Source organism: Podarcis filfolensis, assembly GCF_964270895.1.
Source record: "Podarcis filfolensis genome assembly, chromosome: 6".
NCBI lineage: Eukaryota > Metazoa > Chordata > Lepidosauria > Squamata > Lacertidae > Podarcis > Podarcis filfolensis.
This window is the reverse complement of record NC_139609.1, coordinates 92,249,958-92,270,900: the sequence shown is the minus strand read 5'-3', so window position 1 is coordinate 92,270,900 and position 20,943 is coordinate 92,249,958. Positions and strand designations below refer to the sequence as shown.

Genomic DNA, 20,943 nt, shown 5'->3' with positions numbered 1-20,943 from the left:
AACAAAACATTTAAAAAAAAACCCTACCCTGTACAGGATTCCCTTCAGATGACTCGGGAGTCGGATAACTTAGGGCTGCCATATGTCTGGATTTTCCCAGACATTATCAGGATTTCAAAGGCAGAATTGATGTCCGGGCCGAATTGTCCTGAATCTTAGGCAAGTCAAATTTTTTGGCATTTTTCTAGAAACCCACCAAAATTGTTGAGTTCTTTTTATGGGAAAATTGCCCCCTGACACCATTTTTACACCCTAGGGTGCAAGCCTAGCGTGTGCTGGTTTTTACTTTTTGAAATATGGCAACCCTAGGATATATCTCCATACCCTCCAACATTTATTCAGTAAAAATAGGAACATCCTTAGGAAATGTGGGACATTCTGGGATCAAATCAGAAAACCGGGATGGCTTCTCTAAAGCAGGGACGTCCCTGGAAAACAGGGACACTTGGAGTGTCTGCAGTCATAATACTGAGACCGCAGCCTGCCGCCTTCAAAGCAATGCATTAATGTGTGCCTTCCTTTCCCTTATTTTCTCACAGGCTTTTGAACAACAACCTGATAAAGCAAATTGCACGAAGATCCTTCGAAGGACTTGACAGCTTGAAATACCTGTAAGTGTCTGTAAGGAGTTCAGCCTCTGAACATTAGTAGCGGGAAAGTGAAACACTCCTGATACTTGTCAGATGACAGTTGCTTTATCGTATCTACATTCTGCTACACACATGTGCATAGTAAATATTGAGCAGGAAAATAAATTGCAGCTGCATATTTTTTTTCTTAATTATTCATATGCCACTAGACAGGGCCTTCTTGGTGGTGGCTCCCAGGTTGTGGAATACCCTCCCTCCTTATTAACTTTCAGATGGAGCTTGTAAAAATTCCTGTTCACCCAGGCTTTTGGTGGCTGAAAATTCCTGCTCCTGGCAACCACGGCAATTATTAGCTGTGAGGGTATGCAACCATTTTACCCGTTATTAGATTTTTTTGGTGGTTTTTAGGTTTTACACGTTTCAAGATATTTTAAATTACTTTAAAATGATTTAGTCATGTTGTTACGTTATTCTTGTATTGTTGTACAACTTTTCTCTGCTCTGGGCTCCTTTGGGAGGAAAGCCCGGATATAAATTTAATCATTCAATTAATTAAGTAATTGATCAGCAGAACACAATTAGATAAACTGGCTTTTTCATGTCGCTAAGCCAGAAAAGAGGTTTGGATCATCCACTGCCTGCCCTGTGTTTTTGTGTTTGCTTTGCCAAACTTCATACCCATATCTTTTTCCCCTCGAGGGGACGGAAAAGCAGCTTGAAGTGTGTCTGATTTTTATTTTTTGAAAAATCTCGGGCAGGAAAAGGATTAGCTATGCACATAACCTCCACTCCCCTTCTCAGCAGGACTGGCGTCAGCCGCAGACATCCTCATTCAGCTGCCAAGGGGTCCTGCCCAGCACTTTTGGCACCATTGCCCTGGGCCTCCCCTCCTCCAGGGCTCCTTCGTTAAATGAGCACCAGGTGGTCTTCGTTGCAATTGCACCCTGGAGTGACATTGCGGCACAGCGGGGCATGATGGGAAATTGCAACGGCAGCTGGCCTTTTGCTCATCCTCCTCCTCTTCCAGCGAAATATTCACATGTGTCGGGTAGTGGGGAGTTTATTGTCGCCAAGCGCTGCAAACACGGCCCGCAAAGACCTGGGCATTCTAGTGCCGCCTTCGCCCATCTGAAGCCCGCCAGATTGTTGTGGACTACTGCTGCCTTGAAGGGATGCAGGTGGCACTGTGGGTTAAACCACAGAACCTAGGACTTGCCATCAGAAGGTCAGCGGTTCAAATCCCCACGATGGGGTGAGCTCCCGTTGCTCGGTCCCAGGTCCTGCCCACCTAGCAGTTTGAAAGCACGTCAAAGTGCAAGTAGATAAATAGGTACTGCTCCGGCAGGAAGGTAAACAGCGTTTCCATGCGCTGCTCTGGTTCGCCAGAAGCGGCTTAGTCATGCTGGCCACATGACCGGGAAGCTGTTCACCGGCTCCATCAGCCAATAAAGCAAGACGAGCGCCGCAACCCCAGAGTCGGTCACGACTGGACCTAATGGTCAGGGGTGCCTTTACCTTACTGCTGCCTTGAGCCCCAAGCCAGCACCACTGAGAGAGAGAGATAAAACTTTATTCACATTAGCCAATGGCCATAGCAACAGTAAAACATTACAGTATATGCAGAAAAGGAAATTTGATATAAAAGCACAATTTAAAGTCCTGAAGCAGCAGTGGCCCTTATCCTGATTGCCCCTGCTATGAACCTAGCAACCTTTGCTGTTATCTGCTCATTTTGATCTGATAGAAGAAGGACATTGTGGCAGTGTTTGAGCGCCCTGGGATGGTTAGTACGAGTTTGGTGATGATCTCATTCCTCAGGTCTTTGTAGAGCCAGTACCACTGAAGTTCGAAACATCTGGAGGGAACCAGGTTTGAGGAAGGCTGCCTAGTGCCTCCTAAACCACGACGGGGAGGTTCAGACACTACGGTGGCAGATAAATTTCTAAGGATGGAATCAAAGAATCATAGAGTTGGAAGGGGGGGTCGTCTAAGTCCAACCCCCTGGAATGCAGGAATATGCCCCTGACCCATGCAGGGATCGAACCTGCAACCTTGGCATTGTCAGCACCATGCTCTCACCAACTGAGCTATCCACTGAGAGCCAGTATGGTGTAGTGGTTAAGAGCGGTAGACTCGTAATCTGGGGAACCGGGTTCGTGTCTCAGCTCCTCCACATGCAGCTGCTGGGTGACCTTGGGCCAGTCACACTTCTCTGAAGTCTCTCAGCCCCACTCACCTCACAGAGTGTTTTGTGTGGGGGAGGAAGGGAAAGGAGAATGTTAGCCGCTTTGAGACACCTTCGGGTAGTGATAAAGCGGGATATCAAATCCAAACTCTTCTTCTTCTTCTTCATCCAGGCCAGCCGATAGTTACCTCTGTTTTGTTATTTATTTACCTATTGCCTGCCATTCACCCTACAGTCGCAGGGCAGGTTGCAGCATTGAAACACGACACTTAAAAGCATTCAAAACAACTTACCACCATAAAAATAAGGGAGGTCCTCAAAACATACGCCCCGAGTGTCAAAAGCCAGAGTAAAGAGGTGCATCTCCAGAATTATCTGAAAGCTGTATAATGACGGTGCCAAACGCACCTCTGTGGGTAGGGGCTTTCACAGTTTGGGGCCACCACCGAAAAGGCCCTTTCCCAGGCAACACCGATACACAGTGCCCCAAGCCTTTGAAGGCAGAGGAACTATCAAGAGGGCATCCTCTGCTGATCTCATGACTCTATAGGGTCTCTCAGGTATTTGGGGCTTGAGTCATTTAGGGCTTTAAGCACCAGTGTGAGCAGATTGAATTGGGCCCTGAAACAAACTGGCAACCAGAGCAGCTGTTTTAAAACATGGGTTACGTGTGGTCTCAATGGGATGCCAGCCAGCAGTCTGGCTGCTGCATTTTGGACCAAACTGGAGTTTTTGAGGCGTCTCCAAGGGCCACCTTAGAGTGCATTGTAATAATATGATTTTAGGCTGTTGCATCCAATGCAGTCCTCCTGTTAGCCAGCCAGAAAGCTTTTCTCAACCGATGTAATTTTATTCTCCTTTTCCGCTCTCCCTCTCTTTGCAAGCTACCTTTACAAGAATGAAATACAGAGCATCCAGCAGCATGCATTCAAGGGCCTTTCTTCCCTGGAACAGCTGTAAGTTGGCCGAGGTTTGTGTTGGAAATTGCATGGAGACAAGGGATGGAATTTCGCCTCTGGATTCCTGCCAGCCCCCTGAGACACCATCTGCAAGCGCTCCTTAGAGTCCCAAGAAACTGAGCTTTGATTGAAAAATGAAATAAAAGTAATATGTTTTTATTTATTTACTCTTAGGTATTCCTAGGCTGCTTTTCTGAGCAGCGCCGACTCAAGGCAGCTTGCAAACGTTTCTAGTTATCGTGGTGATGTTGTTGTTGTTGTTTAGTCGTTTAGTCGTGTCCGCCTCTTCGTGACCCCCTGGACCAGAGCATGCCAGGCACTCCTGTCTTCCTCTGCCTCCCGCAGTTTGGTCAAACTCATGCTGGTGGCTTCGAGAACACTATCCAACCATCTCGTCCTATGCCGTCCCCTTCTCCTTGTGCCCTCCATCTTTCCCAGCATCAGGGTCTTTTCCAGGGAGTCTTCTCTTCTCATGAGGTGGCCAAAGTATTGGAGCCTCAGCTTCACGATCTGTCCTTCCAGTGAGCACTTAGGGCTGATTTCCTTAAGAATGGAGAGGTTTGATCTTCTTGCAGTCCATGGGACTCTCAAGAGCCTCCTCCAGCACCATAATTCAAAAGCATCAATTCTTCGGCGATCAGCCTTCTTTATGGTCCAGCTCTCACTTCCAAACATCACTACTGGGAAAACCATAGCAGGAGTCATCGTGGTGATAGAGCTACTTTTAAACATCTCCTGCTTTTTAAGCTTTTGTGTTGAGATTTATGTTGCTCATGTTAATCCACGTAACTTGAGGATGATGATTTCAGAAGTAGATTGCTGCAGAGCACTGGTTGGGCAACTCCTAAAGATGATCTCCTTATCACGAAAAGCATCGCTTGCTAATTTCTGCTTTGCAAATGGCCATTCGGAGCACAACTGCAAGAGAGGTCTGAACCATTTGCTATAAAATTCTGGCCAATTGACAACCCAGTTGCTACCTGTCTGTGAGGATCTTCTGGGGAAGATCTAGAATAATATAATTGTAGAGTTGGAAGGGACCCTATGGGATGCGGGTGGCGCAGTGGGCTAAACCACACAGCCTAGGACTCGCCGATCAGAAGGTCGGCGGTTCAAATCCCTGCAACGGAGTGAGGTCCCGTTTCTCGGTCTCTGCTCCTGCCAACCTAGCAGTTCGAAAGCACATCAAGTGCAAGTAGATAAATAGGTACCACTCCAGCGGGAAGGTAAACGGCGTTTCCATGCGCTGCTCTGGTTCGCCAGAAGCGGTTTAGTCATGCTGGCCACATGACCCAGAAGCTGTACGCCGGCTCCCTCAGCCAATAAAGCGAGATGAGTGCCGCAACCCCAGAGACAGCCACGACTGGACCTAATGGTCAGGGGTCCCTTTACCTTTAAGGGGCCCTATGGGTCATCTATCCAACCCCCTGCAATGCAGGAATCTCAACTAAAGAGGCCTCTGCTTGATGCCCGAGAGAGCTGCTGCCAGTCCGTGTAGACAATATTAAGCTGGACCAGAGGTTTTCGACGCTTTTGAGTCCACGGCTCCTTTGAGCAACTACATTCTTTCCGCAGCTCCCCTGTGGGGCTCAGGAACCCAGCTATGTCACCCTTTGCCTGCAGAGCTGGCAGCCTTTCACCCTTTTTCAAACACCCTCCCTTGTGGAGTGTTCCCTCAGCCTCCTTCCCCCTTTCCTTGGCAGTCTTCCACTGCTGCCACCCTAGTCTCTCAGCTGCCCTCACCCCCAAGAAAGGTGCCCCCCAGAGGCACCATTCGCCTGCGGAGCTTATAGCCAGGGCTGCTGCAATAAACAGCTGTGCAAGCCTTTGGGAGGCAGAGATGCAAGAGGGCATCAGAAGAGGGAGGGAAAGAAAGAGGGACAGAGGCCAGTGTTGCCCACGGCACCCCTGACCATCATTCAAGGCACCCCAGGGTGCCACAGCACTCGGGTTGAAAACCACTGAGCTAGACATACCAATGACCGGACATAGTATACGGCAGCCTCTTAGGTTTCTCTTACACCAGGGGTCAGCAAACTTTTTCAGCAGGGGGGCAGTCCACTGTCCCTCAGACCTTGTGGGGGGCCAGACTATATTTTTTTTTGGGGGGGGGAATGAACAAATTCCTTTGCCCCACAAATAACCCAGAGATGCAGTTTAAATAAAAGGACCCATTCTACTCATGTAAAAACACACTGATTCCCGGACTGCCCGTGGGCCGGATTGAGAAGACGATTGGTGCTGGATGTGGCCCCTGGGCCTTAGTTTGCCTACCCATGTCTTACACACACCCCTCCTCAGCCAGCCATGTTTTGTGTCAGAGTTGGAGCCAAACACAGGCCAACGATAAAAGAAGCAGATCTCCGTTGTCAGTGAAGTTCATTCTTTATTCAAGGAAACAAACATACAACTCGGTGGTCTTGCCCTTAAGGGGCAAATCCCAGGTCTGAAGGTCCTTGCCTTCCACCCTTTCTAAGGCGGCTCCTCTGCCGGATGTTTCCCAAGCAAATTGCATCTGCACACCTCTGCTATTCTCATCACTCTGTGCGTTCTTGGAGACCGGTGAGAAGGGCACTGGCAGAGGAAGAGAGGGCGGGGGGAGCACACTGCCCCCGGCACCACGATCCTGGTAGGGTGCCATTGCGGCTGGGGGGCCCCCCTCGCTGGGCACCACACCCCTGGGACACGCATCATGAAGCTCCGCCCCGGGCTAAGGCGAGCTTGTCGCAGCAGGAGAGGCAGACGCCTTAGATCAGTGGTTCTCAACCTGTGGGTCCCCAGATGTTGTTGGACTACAAATCCCATCATCCCTGAGGTCTGGTCTTGCTAGTTAGGGGTGATGGGAGTTGTAGTTCAACAACATCTGGGGACCCACAGGTTGAGAAAGGTTGCCTTAGATTCTTCTGCAGTCTCTTGACCTGCTTCCTCTGCTTCAGCCTCTGTGTCTGCACTGCTTCCTGTCACAGGCTCTTCCTGCTCACAAAACCTTGTTGCCCCTTTGGGATCCATCACCTCCTCCCACCCATCTTTCTCCTCTGACCTCTCCCCAATACCCCACCACCAATCCCCTGGCTCTGAGCCTTCTTCCTCTGGGGGTTCCCTTGGCGGGGGTCCCCGGCTGGTGTCTCCCACCTCTCCTTTGGATCCAGCCCAGTCCCTGACACTTTGCTGAGCTCACACATCACAGTTGAGATGAATCCTTCGCCTCGGGCTTTCTGACTTATTTTAAGCACAGATGCCTTTGCCTGCAATGTGGGCGAAGTTCACTGGTATTCAGGAAGTCAGAGCCCTAGCTGTCTCCAACCTAGTGTCTTCCACATCTGGTGGGACTACAATCCCCATCCTCCCTGGCCTCTGGGCTGCTGGGATTTGTAGTCCAAAACATCTGGAGGGCACCAGGTTGGGGGCAGATGGGGTGATCTCCAGATAATAATTCTTTGAGTTAGAAAAACCGAAAAAACTCTGAGATGACACAACAGCTCCAATAATATTTGCTTTGTAAAAAAACAACAACCCAGTCCTGTTGAGATGACGTAGTCCCTGACCAGAAATGTCTCGCAAGGCACACTAGATAGACAAAATAAAGAGTCATGGGGGAGATGTAGGAAAGTATGTGCTCCTTCACAGATGATCTCATGTGCAGCACTGTGGCCAAGATCTAATCTCTCGCTAGCAAATATAATCAACGGCTTTGTAGATGATGTATTAGGAAGAAACGGTCCAGCACTTCTGCGCCCTCAACGAGCCGCCTGTAGTTTTCTTGAGAATAATCTCAAGAGTCTGAGGAATCAGCCTTTGCCGCAAGGAGTGGCTCTTTATGTTTTCATAAAACTTTCTAAATATACCATTTTTTAGAGAGTCACGCTTCTGGCTCTACACATGTCACAGCAGTTGTCGGTTATAGATAGAACAGTTCAAAGGAACAAGGAGCCCCTCTGCTTTGAGCCTTTGAAACAGGTTGTTGTTCAAATGTTATGGCCCTTTCCCCATCCTGTCCATCAAAATTCAAAACTGTCTTGTAAAGCATTGAGCAGATGGGTGGATTGGTGGTCCATTTGAGTTCAGGTCTGCTGCAGGATCATCATGCAGGAATATTTTGCATTCCTGGTCCCCTTTCGCCAGAGAGGAACCCATTTACCCATAGCATTGAACGTCATTTATACAATTATTTTTACACCATCATTGCATTGTTTTTCACACCGGCCTCAAACATTCATTTTCTGCCAGGCCTTTGGCTCTTAATTATCTATGTCCTCAAGTTAGTGGCATGTTTTAATCCTGCCTTTTTAAAAATAGAATGTCTTTTATGTTTTCCTTTTTTGCCCCCCTCTTTTATGTCAGTTCTTTTGTATGTATTTGCTTATATATTTTATGTCGCTTTGAGTTACTTTGTTTAAAAAGCGACCAATAAATTTAATTCATAATAATATATTCATAGTTGCTCATTTAAGTCACAGCTTCCCAGATGTTTGCATGAAAGCATTCCTCGTCCACAGTTGCACGGTATAATGGGTTTTGTAGTTTTTCAGGCTGCATAAACAGTCAGTTGCATGCATGCATAATGCACTCGGTGCATTGCATGGAATTGCAATGCATCAAATGCATTGAGTGAATCTGGGTCTCCTCTGTTCTATCCTGGCTCGCAACCCCTGCTTTACTTGTGGCATGCTAGGGTGATCCCGCATGCACTTTGGGAATTAATGATCTGTTCCATATGTTCTGTTTTCTTCTTCACCTCAGTTACCTGCATTTTAACAACCTTGAAACCTTGGAGCCAGAGACGTTTAGCGACCTGCCCAAACTGGAAAGGCTGTAAGTCATGAGAAAATCACCAAGTGGTTTGTATGTGTGACATTCGTGCTAGTCAATTTGTGGTTTGTGCAATTAACTATTAGAGGTTACTGACCATAACAGCTTCCCAAAGTGTCTAGCAGAGTTTCCCTGGAGTCAGACAACAAAAACTGTAGTCATACTCGAATGCACAGTCAAGAATTACAGTGGTACCTCAGGTTACATATGCTTCAGGTTACATACGCTTCAGGTTACAGACTCCGCTAACCCAGAAATAGTACTTCGGGTTAAGAACTTTGATTCAGGATGAGAACAGAAATCGTGCAGCGGCACTGGGAGGCCCCATTAGTTAAAGTGGTACCTCAGGTTAAGAACAGTTTCAGGTTAAGAACAGACCTCCAGAACGAATTAAGTTCTTAACCTGAGGTACCACTGTACTTTGCGCAAGCATTTGGCATTTCAGTTACTACTATCTACAAACTATACAGTCCTTCTTCCTCTCTTTGGCACGGTATACAGTACCTCGGGTTACATACGCTTCAGGTTACAGATTCCACTAACCCAGAAATAGTACCTCAGGTTAAGAACTTTGCTTCAGGATGAGAACAGAAATCGTGCTCCGGCGGCACGGCAGCAGCAGGAGGCCCCATTAGCTAAAGTGGTGCTTCACGTTAAGAACAGTTTCAGGTTAAGAACGGACCTTCGGAACAAATTAAGTACTTAACCCGAGGTACAACTGTACTTTCAGTCTAGTAATAAACAGTCCTGATATCGCAAACTCATAGTATCAGCAGCACACTTTACCATACATTGAAACTAGCTGTAAGCATGCGTACTAACAGTGTATGTGTGCTCTCCTCGTTCCTCAAATTGCAAACTCATCTTCCTCCTTTTAATTGCATCTCCAGCTGACACCAATTAAGCATGGAGTGCCGCTCCCACACATTGAAGGAACTTCTGGAATGCTTTTTAAACTTAAAGGAACCTTATCTGTTTCGTGAAGAATGTATTCCTAACATTAACATCATGCCTAGCTTGGTCCAGTGAGAGGGGTGCTTGGAAGCTGCACACCTAGGTGTGTTAAAACTTCACCCAGGGACAGTCTCTGCCTGTCACTTGGGAGATGACCCAAAGAATACCCAGCTAACATTCTGACTCTCTTCACTTCCCCCCGTACAGCTTCTTGCACAACAACCGGATTTCCAGAATCCAGCCGGGCGCTGTCACCCAACCAGAATCCCTTAAACGCCTGTAAGTGGATAATCGCTGCAGAAAAGAACAATTCATCATTCTGGGTGGAGGGAAAAAGCTGGTTTCAACTGGACGCAGCTGTGTGGCTTTGCTAAATGTGGGAGACCCATGGTCAGTCCCACATAAACTTAACCTCTCAAGAAGCCATGTTGCTGGGTGGGCAAGATGCTAATTTGGTCAGCCAGCCCTTTGGTGGGGGCCTCTAATCCCCCTGTGCAACTGCCCCTGCCCCCCAACCAATTTCAATATGGAGTCACAAATCGCAGAAGGTCTGTTATGTACTGAGTTGAATAGGATCCAAACTGCAGCAGTCTGATTGGTCCTAGAACAATAGGATCCAAAAGGCAGCAGTCTGATTGGTCCTAGAACAATAGGATTCAGAAGCAGCAGTCTGATTGGTCCTAGAACAATGCAGCAGTATGATTGGTTGGCAGGAACCACCCAATCATGCTCCAGATAGAAGTGAATCCACAACCTGATTGGCTTACAGTAGAATTCCGGCATTAGCCAATCATGTGCAGCCCATTGTGTAAATAATGCATATAAAGCAGATACTTTGAGGGGACATTCATTCATTCCTCCTCACCACTATGAGCTGAATAAAGAGCATGAAATCACTTTGCGACTCTGAGTCCAAGTTTCCATCCCTAGCTGTTATGTACTGAGTTGAATAGGATTCAGAATGCAGCAGTCTGATTGGTCTGATTGGTCCTAGAACAATAGAATTCAGAATGCAGCAGTCTGATTGGTCCTAGAACAATAGGGTCCAGAATGCAGCAGTCTGATTGGTCCACAGGAGCCACCCAATCCAGCTCCAGGTGGAAGTGAATCCGCAACCTGATTGGCCTACAGGTGAATCCCGGAATTAGCCAGTCACGTGGGGCCCATTGTGTGAATAATGTATATAAGGCAGACATTATAGGGGAACTTCCATTCCTCCTCACCACTTTGAGCTGAATAAAGAGCATGAGATCCACTCTCAGCTCTGAGTATATTTCACTAGCGTATCTCGTTTAAAAGATCTTGGCTCACCAAGCTAGAAAAGCGCTGCCTGAGATGGTGGGAGAACGTCTGCCCATGGAGAGGGGAATATAGAGAAGGGCCTCAGTTGATGATCGCAGGGTCTGAGTCGGTTCATCTGGGGAGAGTTTTGGGGTCTTGAATGCAAAGTCACCATTCCTGTGGGGCTACCGGGAAGTCTCTGGCAATTATGATCCCCACTTCTTCTTCCTTTACCTCTTCGCCTCAGGCGGCTGGACTCCAACGCCTTGCTGTGCGATTGTGACCTGATGTGGCTGGCAGAATTGCTGAGGAAATTCACCGTGCAGGGCAACACCCAGACGGCAGCTACCTGCGAGAACCCAAGGGAGCTGCAGGGGCGCTCCATCGTCACCCTGACCACCCAAGAATTCAACTGTGGTGAGCTCCCTGCCACAGGCACCACAATATCGGTTTTGTTTATCTCGTTGGCATCCAGTGCCTCGCATAACCTTGCCGTAACTTTAAACTGCACCCACCCCTTTGAAGAATCATTAACCTCTGCATCAAACCACCTTGGTGCTGTAGGAGCATTTCATGGCCATCCTACCTGTTATGTACTGAGTTGAATAGGATTCAGAATGCAGCAGTCTGATTGGTCCTAGAACTATAGGACCCAGAATGCTGCAGTCTGATTGTCCACAGGAGCCACCCAATCCAGCTCCAGGTGGAAGTGAATCCGCAACCTGATTGGCCTACAGGTGAATCCCGGAATTAGCCAATCGCATGGGGCCCATTGTGTAAATAATGTATATAAAGCAGACATTCTGGGGGAGCTTCCATTCCTCCTCACCACTATGAGCTGAATAAAGAGCATGAAATCCACTCTCGACTCCAAGTATATTTCACTACCCAGAATGCCTCACTCTGAAGAAAGACACACACACCCCGGTCCTTCCTAAAGCAAGGCAGGGAGAGAGATGTTGGCAGATCATTTGATTTAATACATAACGTGGCCTGAGGACGCTGCTGCCAGTTTACCCATACAGCCCAGCAGAGGCTCCAGCTTGCAAGGGCGACTGGAGGGAACAATGTCCCGTGTGTGACTTCACGCATGACATTTACCTCCCGATGTTCTGACATCCGGACACTGGGAGGAGCCAGGGGCGGAGCGAAATGCGGCCATCACAAGGCTTCAGGAGCAGACAGCTCCTTTGCCTCTTCCTGGCGCCATCACCAGGAGGTGGCTGCTTCAGCGCTCCTTCGTCTCCACGGAGGAGGAGAAGGAGCCAGCCTCTGGAGCCATGCTTCAGTTGGCTCCACGCTTCGCCTCTGTGCTTTTTGGACATAGGGGCCCCTAGCCCACAAATATTTGGGCCCCCCGAAAGAGCTCGGCCCCCAGGAGCTGGCACACTGCAATACCACCTTGCCTTTGCACCGTCCTGGTAAAGAGCAGTGATGGAACCGGTGGTATCACATCATCACCTAACTGCTAGGTCCATTCCTTGCTAAAGATGGGGGATAGGAAAGGAAATGGAAGCTGCGGGGATGGGAAGATATGCCACCATCTTGAATAGCCCAAAACCATCAATGGGATGGAGTAATTACCTTGTGGCTTAGGGCCCTCGTATTTACTGGACCTCCTCTCCTGGTATGCCCCGCAAAGGACCTTAAGGTCCATGAATAATCATAGTTTAGAGGTCCCGGGCCCTAAGGAATTCAGATTATCCTCCACCAGGGCCAGGGCCTTCTCAGTGATGGCTCCGACCTGGTGGAATGCTCTGTCCCATGAGACCAGGGCCCTGCAGGATTTAACTTCCTTCCGCAGGGCCTGTAAGACAGAGCTATTCCGCCTGGCTTTCAATTTGAACTTAGTCTGATCTTTTATTCCCCTTCCTTCTCTCCCCCTCCCCTTTTTATGAAGATTACCCACTCTGGGATCCCACAGCTAATTCTCCCCTGGTCTCCTCGCTGGCCCAAATAGGACTAACTTACCCAGCTAGACCTGGTGATCGTCTAATGTTTATTGGATGGATTTCCCCCCTAAATTGATTTTTGAATTCTGAATTTATTGTTATTCACGTTTTATACTGTATTTCATGCTGTTTTTTGGTTGCGTCAATTAAGTGTTTTAAATTTGTTGTTAGCTACCCTGAGCCTGGTTTTCTGAACCGAGAAGAGCGGGGTATAAATAAAATTTTATTATTATTATTATTATTATTATTATTATTATTATTATTGTTGTTGTTATTATTATTATTATTTATTATTATTATTACGCTGAAAGGCTGCAGGATCTGGGGCTTTTGAATTAAGAGAAAAGGCGAGTAAGTTGACCTGCTAGAACAAGGCAGTCCAACTTCTCAAGCGGGGCACCCTTCGCGGTCTTTTTCAGAGAGGCCCCGCATCACGACCGAGCCACAAGACGCAGATGTCACCCTGGGCAACACCGTCTATTTCATCTGCAGAGCAGAAGGTAACCCCAAGCCCAAGATCATCTGGCTCCACAACAAGTAAGTCTTGCACGATTTTCACCATAGCTGTCATAGAATCATAGAATCATAGAGTTGGAAGAGACCACAAGGGCCATCGAGTCCAACCCCCTGCCAAGCAGGAAACACCATCAGAACACTCTGTCAACTTACAGATTTGAAAATAAGGGACCAGCAGCCTCGAAAATAAGAGATCAGCAGCCAAAATAAGGGATTTTGCAAGCACAGGCATGTTCAACTTCTGAGCCCCTCCAAGCCAAAGGCAGAAAGCCCAGCCAACAGCCAAACGAAGCCTCAAGCGGTGGTTCCCACAGTGCAGCAACCTGGCAAAGGGGATGCAACAAGGAAAACCACCATCACCTCTCCGCTGGGAAGCGCTGAGCAAAGGCGAGTCCCCAGGCAACGCGGCCGATTTGATCGGCACAAGGCATGCAAGCTCCACCCCCCAGTCATTCTTAGACTCCTTATTGGGTGAGCAACGCAGCCAAGCAACACAGTTGGAGCCTCCCTCCTCCCTGGCCGGCAGGGAGGGAGGGAAAGGAGCTGCTTCCTTTGAAACCCGGGAAATTTAAGGGACATCATCAATAAGGGACAGCAGCGGGACACGGCACTGGGATAAGGGACTTTCCCGCCAAATAAGGGACGGTTGACAGCTATGATTTTCACCCAGCTGATCCAGAACGCAAGGGTGCTCTCTCCGGAGGAGCACAGGGGTAAACCAGTCTGGCTCTGACCTGACCCTCCCCTCAGAGAATCTTGGGGATTGTGCCTTTGGGCTCACCATCTTAAAAAACTCTGACACGCGAGGAAGAAGGGCTGCGGAGGGAGGAGGGGAAAGCAAGGCTCAAGCACAAGTTATTCAAGTTAAAATTAATAATAATAATAATAATAATAATAATAATAATAATAATAATAATAATAAATTATTTATACCCCTCCCTCCCCGGCCAGAGCCAGGTTCAGGGCGGCTAACACCAATAAAATTACAATAAAAACATAATGTGGGGGGGAAAGAAAAACAATTTAAAATGCAGGTTAAAATACAATTTAAAATGCAGCCTCATTTTAATAGTAGCCCATAGATCAAAACCATAAGGGGAGGGAAACTTAAGGGTCAGACTGAGTCCAAACCAAAGGCCAGGCGGAACAGCTCTGTCTTGCAGGCCCTGTGGAAAGGTGTCATGTCCCGCAGGGCTCTGTCTCTTGGGACAGAGCGTTCCACCAAGTAGGGGCCAGTACTGAAAAGGCCCTGGCCCTAGTTGAGACCAATCTAACCACCTTGCGACCTGGGACCTCCAATGTGTTGTCATTTGTGGACCTTAAGGTCCTCCACGGGGCATACCGGGAGAGGCGGTCCCATAGGTACGTGGGTCCTGACGTTACGTCAGTGGCAGTTCTGGATGTCTTGCCCTTGGTAAAGGGCAGTCGTCCCCCCCACCTCGCACTCTTCTCTCCCCACATTTCCACATCAAATGCAGGAACAGAGCAGGTGGCAATATTCAGGACAGGAGCGCAAGGCAGCTGCTGTCACTATACGCAAAATTCTAGGACTACTTCGAAGACTCCATCAGAGTCCAATATCAAGGAGTTCTGATTTCTGAGCAACTCCTGTCCCTAGCTTTACAGACAATTACCATATTTTTTGCTCTATAAGACACACTTTTTCCCTCCTAAAAAGTAAGGGGAAATGTGTGTGCGTCTTATGGAGCGAATGCAGGCTGCGCAGCTGTCCCAGAAGCCAGAACAGCAAGAGGGATCGCTGCTTTCACTGCGCAGCGATCCCTCTTGCTGTTCTGGCTTCTGGGATTCAGAATATTTTTTTTCTTGTTTTCCTCCTCCAAAAACTAGGTGCATCTTATGGTCTGGTGCGTCTTATAGAGCGAAAAATACGGTGTGTGCATATCTATCTCTTGAGTTAGCGTATCTAGGGATGCCCCTGGCTGACTCTTGGTTAGGCTGAGCTAACATGACAGTTTCCTGCTCCCAGGCGTTCCCAGATTCGGAGCGTTTAATCTTCCTTTCTGTTTCTCAGCAACGAGATCGACATGCAAGATGACGGGCGTCTGAACCTCCTACAAGACGGAACATTAATGATCCAAGATACCAGGGAGTCAGACAAAGGAGTCTACCAGTGCATGGCCAAGAATGTCGCCGGAGAAGCAAAGACCCAGGAAGTTGTGCTGCGCTACTACGGCCACCCATGTAATGGCTTTTAAAGATCTTCTGAAATTTAAGAATTGCCCTGCATCCGTTAGAGAGCAAGCAGCCTTATGCTAAGTTGGACGCATTGGTCCATCAAGCTTAGTACTGACTACACTGGCTGGCAGCAGCTCGCTAGGGTTTCAGGCAGGGTATGTTTCCAGCCCCACCTGGAGATAAAGGTAAAGGGACCCCTGACCATTAGGTCCAGTCGTGACCGACTCTGGGGTTGCGGCGCTCATCTCGCTTTATTGGCCGAGGGAGCCGGCATACAGCTTCCGGGTCATGTGGCTGGCATGACTAAGCCGCTTCTGGTGAACCAGAGCAGCGCACGGAAATGCCGTTTACCTTCCCACCAGAATGGTACCTATTTATCTACTTGCACTTCGACGTGCTTTCGAACTGCTAGGTTGGCAGGAGCAGGGACCGCGCAACAGGAGCTCAACCCGTCACGGGGATTCGAACCGCCAACCTTCTGATCAGCAAGTACTAGACTCTGGGGTTTAACCCACAGCGACCAAGGGATTAACTCCAGAACCTTCTGCATGCAGAGAAATCTACTGCTGTCCCTTTCCATTTTAAGAGATGAATGGTGGAAAAATTTGGTTCAGTATCCTTCTAGTATAAACCAAGCACTCTCATTAATTGTAATTCTCGACGGGTGCAGAGTGGATCAGCAATAAGTCAGGTGTAGAGAACCTGTGGCCCTTCAGGTGTCATAGAATCGTAAAGTTGGAAGGGACCCGGGGGTCATCTAGTCCAACCCCCTGCAATGCAGGAATTAGACTCCAACTCCCATCAGTGGGCAGGCAGTGTGGTCAACGGTCAGGGTTGATGGGAGCTGGAGACCTGGAGAGTCACAGTTTTCCCACTCCTGCTCAAGGCTTAATTCCTTTGTGGTGAAAGCCCTGCATACTTTGTATTGGAAAGTAGAATGGGAATCTGTCTGTTTTAATAGTGGAAGTGCTGGTAAGGAGACTCTGAAAACTCAAGGTTGTGGGTTTGAGCCCCATATGGGGTGAAAGTTTCGTGAATTGCAGGGGGTTGGACTAGATGACCTTTGAGGTCCCTTCCAACTCTACAATTCTATGATTCTGTGACTTCATTGGGCTTGTACCTCTTTGTTGCCAAGACCACAAGGCATGCCTGCCGGTTCAGACCCAAAGCCTACCTATCTAGTCCAGAAATGTGTCACTCCCCTATCGATCTTCATGCACTCTCATTCCCTTCTTTAACAGTGGGAGAATAATGACTGTCCTACCTTATAGGGCAGGGGACATGGGTGGGGCTGTGGGTTAAACCACTGAGCCTAGGGCTTGCTGATCAGCAGGTTGGCGGTTCGTATCCCCACGACGGGGTGAGCTCCCGTTGCTCGGTCCCTGCTCCTGCCAACCTAGCAGTTCGAAAGCACGTCAAAGTGCAAGTAGATAAATAGGTACCGCTCCGGCGGGAAGGTAAACGGCGTTTCCGTGCGCTGCTCTGGTTCGCCACATGACCTGGAAGCTGTGCACCAGCTTCCTCTGCCAAAAAAGCGAGATGAGCGCCGCAACCCCAGAGTCGTCTGCGACTGGACCTAATGGCCAGGGGTCCCTTTATCTTTAACTTATAGGGCTGTTGTGAGAACATGCATTCTGAGCACCAGATAAATGCTAAGCACCAGCAACCAACTGACAACACCCAGCTCTTGTTTGTCTTTTGCTTTCAGCCAAACCCAGCTTTGTGATCCAGCCCCAGAACACAGAAGTGCTGGTTGGGGAGAGCGTCACTTTGGAATGCGGGGTCTCCGGGCACCCTCTGCCCCGCGTCACCTGGGTGCTGAGCTCTGGGTCTCCACTGCCGCAGGACCCTCGCTTCACCATCACCAGCTCCGGGGGGCTATACATCCAAAACGTCACCTTCTCGGACCAAGGGCAGTACAGCTGCAACGCGAGTAACAGCGAGGGCTCCATCCAAGCCACGGCCAACGTCATCGTGCAAGGTGACCAAGACACACACAGTAACCACCGGGCACCGGTGGGCGAGAAGTTGTGCCAAAGTTGGGGAGATCTACCTCGGAACAAAAAGTATCAGACGTGAGAAGGGCCTCCTTTTTGAAATCCACGCGGTTCTGAAACTTTCGCCCCACCGTCTTGATTCAAAATGGCATTGATCTGCAGCCAAACAAAAATGAAAACCTGCCCCTGTTCGCAGGGACAACCATGCAAAATTTGGTTATGATATCTTAAGAAGTGTCCAAATGCAAATAAGTTTCCAAAATAGACAGGCGCCCCCCAGCTTGGGCGGAGGTTATGCTCTGGGCCTTTGCACGTATAAGAAAAAATTGTATAACTGGGGAGCCTAAAAAGCATCTAACTAATGGGTGCACAAACTAAGGCCCGGGGGCCGGATCCGGCCCAATCGCCTTCTAAATCCGGCCCGCGGACGGTCCGGGAATCAGCGTGTTTCTACATGAGTAGAATGTGTCCTTTATTTAAAATGCATCTCTGGGTTATTTGTGGGGTATAGGAATTCCTTAATATATATATTTTTTCAATATATAGTCTGGCCCCCCCACAAGGTCTGAGGGGCAGTGGACCGGCCCCCTGCTGAAAAAGTTTGCTGAGCCCTGATCTAAATGCTCACTTTTTCTGCTCTTCAGCAATCTCTCCCGCTCTCTCTCCACACAATTCTCTCTTCAACTAGATGCCTGTGTAGCAGTTTCATCCTGGTTTGCCTGCACAATGCTTTTGCAGAGGTTAGACCAGGGGTAGTCAACCGTTTTATACCTACCGCCCACTAATGCATCTTTCTTGATGGTAAAATTTCCTTACCACCCACTAGTGCTCAATGGAAGTAGGATTCAGCTTGTGCCGTAGAACCCCCTACAGCCCACCTTGAATCCTGAAATGCCCACTAGTGGGCATTAGGGACCAAGTTGACAACCCCCAAGTTAGACAATGTCTAGTTCTGTGTGGAAAGGGATTTATTGCCATTATCGAAAGGCCTGATTTCTGTTCTTTTCCCCCTTCCCTCAGATACTCCCAAGTTTCTGATCATCCCCACCGACCAGACCGTAACAGAGGGTCAAAGCGTTGATTTTCCCTGCTCTGCAGAGGGCCGTCCACTGCCAGTCATTGCCTGGACGAGAGCAGGTATTCTTTGTTCTCCCTGTTCTTCTGTAATGATTTGCAGACTCCAGAAGCTGTAAACATGCAGCATGCACTACCCAGCTTTCCCGGTTTGGTGCCCTCAGGACCTTTTGGATTACAACTTCCCTCAGCCCCAGACAGCACAGAGGTAATGAGAAGTCGCTATCCAAAACCTCTGGAGGACCAGGTTGGGTTGGTTGGGTCTATCACTCTCCCTCAGAGGTTGAAAGACCGAGAAGCCACAAAGGCTCTTTGCTTGCCTGCTTTTAGCTTTTAGCTTTTAATAATCTGGGTCAACGGTGTATTCACATAGATGACCTAACTGCAGCTATCACTGGGCAACTGCTCTCCCGTGGATCAACAGGAAGTGGGTTCTTTCAGCACTGTGTGGAGTAACCTCACTGCATAGGTAATTCTGCCAAGAGATCCCAGGGCACAATGTGCCCTGTATAATGCTCACGTGCCAAGCTAGTGCCCCACTCAGCCTTTCCAAAGCTCAGGCCAGTGTGCTTTGAATTGGTATGTTTCTGAGTGACTGGGAGCGGCCGCCGAGACCATATAACACCGGTCCTGAAAGATCTACATTGGCTCCCAGTACATTTCTGAGCACAATTCAAAGTGTTGGTGCTGACCTTCAAAGCCCTAAGCGGCCTCAATCCAGTATACCTGAAGGAGTGTCTACATCCCCATCACTCAGCCCAGACACTGAGGTCCAGCTCTGAGGGCCTTCTGGCAGTTCCCTTCCTGCAAGAAGTGAGGTTACAGGGAACCAGGCAGAGGGCCTTCTCGGTAGTGGCGCCCGCCCTGTGGAACGCCCTCCCACCAGATGTCAAGGAAATAAACTACTCTCTGAATTTTAGAAGACATCTGAAGGCAAGCCTGTTCAGGGAAGTTTTTCATGTTTTATCGCTTTTTAATGAATATTCTGTTGGGAACCGCCCAGAGTGGCTAGGGAAACCCAGCCAGATGGGCGGGGTACAAATTTATTATTATTATTATTATTATTATTATTATTATTATTATTATTATTATTATTATTTTATTATTATTATATTGCTGTTGTTGTTTTGTTGTTGTTGTTATTTATTATTATTAGCATCTTAAAAGGTAAAGGGACCCCTGACCATTAGGTCCAGTTGTGACAGACTCTGGGGTTGCGGTGCTCATCTCGGTTTATTGGCTGAGGGAGCCGGCGTACAGCTTCCGGGTCACGTGGGCAGCATGACTAAGCCGCTTCTGGCGAACCAGAGCAGCGCACGGAAACGCTGTTTACCTTCCCGCCGGAGCAGTACCTATTTATCTACTTGCACTTTGACGTGCTTTTGAACTGCTAGGTTGGCAGGAACAGGGACCGAGCAATGGGAGCTCACCCCGTTGCGGGGATTCGAACCACCAACCTTCTGATTGGCAAGTCCTAGGCTCTGTGGTTTAACCCACAGCGCCACCCGCGTCCCTATTAGCATCTTATGGGGTCATAAATAACCAGATCCACACCATCCATTCAATGCACATCCAATGCACATTTAAAGCACGTGACGTCCCCCAGGCAATCCTGCAAACTGTAATGGCCCACTTGCAGAGCTACAATTCCCAACCCCTGTAACGAACTACTATTCCCAGGGAACCACTGCCTTAAAACAGTCCCAGTGTTCCTCAGAACCAGCACCAAGCCTTTGGCAGCTGCCAGCTCCTCACCTAGATGCATTGTGGGAAATAAAAAAAATGTGGCTTGGCCCATCTTCCCAGGGCTGCCACCACACCTCATCAAGAACACCCAACTGGAGCTGGCCTTGCCCACAAGAACTCAGTCCAAACATGGCCGCCTTACGGCATGTCATTGTTGTTAGGTGGTCCGTTGCCGAGCGACCGGAGACACAGCATCCTCTCCACAGGCACCCTGAGGGTGGTCCGAGTGGCCCTTCATGACCAAGGCCAGTACGAATGCCACGCCATCAGCGCCATTGGGGTCCGAAGCTCCCCTGTGCAGCTCTGGGTGACTCCGCGAGGTATGTTTGGTTGTACATCTTCTGCTCCTCAAATTGCTTTTGCCTCCTGGGGCCCTTTGAGCTTCTTCCCCAGTTGTTCCTGTTATAAGAAAAAACTGTTCCTTTTCCCTTATGGGGTATCCAAGAGTCCATAAATCAAACAAACCAAACCAAACCTTCCCTGTTTAGGGAAGTTTTTAATGTCTGGTGCTGTATTGTTTTTAATATTCAGTTGGAAGCCGCCCAGCCTGGCTGGGGAAACCCAGCCAGATGGGCAGGGTATAAATAATAAATTATTATTATTAATATCCATATAGAGTCCTTAAAGTGGGTCCCCCTATCCGTAGGAGAAAATAACAGAGGCAAACCAGAGTATATTGAGAAG

General features: G+C 48.6%; 1 protein-coding gene across 1 annotated transcript in view; it reads left to right on the top strand.

Annotated features, from left to right (window-relative positions):
• The window catches only part of LOC310764436 (peroxidasin homolog), a 74,783-nt gene that overhangs the window by 27,713 nt on the left and 26,127 nt on the right, over positions 1-20,943 (top strand). Inside the window, exons 4-13 of the mRNA XM_083618338.1 lie at positions 540-611; positions 3,660-3,731; positions 8,475-8,546; positions 9,705-9,776; positions 11,026-11,195; positions 13,150-13,267; positions 15,279-15,448; positions 17,151-17,423; positions 18,460-18,576; positions 20,421-20,579. Coding sequence (XP_083474464.1) covers positions 540-611; positions 3,660-3,731; positions 8,475-8,546; positions 9,705-9,776; positions 11,026-11,195; positions 13,150-13,267; positions 15,279-15,448; positions 17,151-17,423; positions 18,460-18,576; positions 20,421-20,579 — 1,295 coding nt within the window. The remainder of the gene's footprint in view (positions 1-539; positions 612-3,659; positions 3,732-8,474; positions 8,547-9,704; positions 9,777-11,025; positions 11,196-13,149; positions 13,268-15,278; positions 15,449-17,150; positions 17,424-18,459; positions 18,577-20,420; positions 20,580-20,943) is intronic.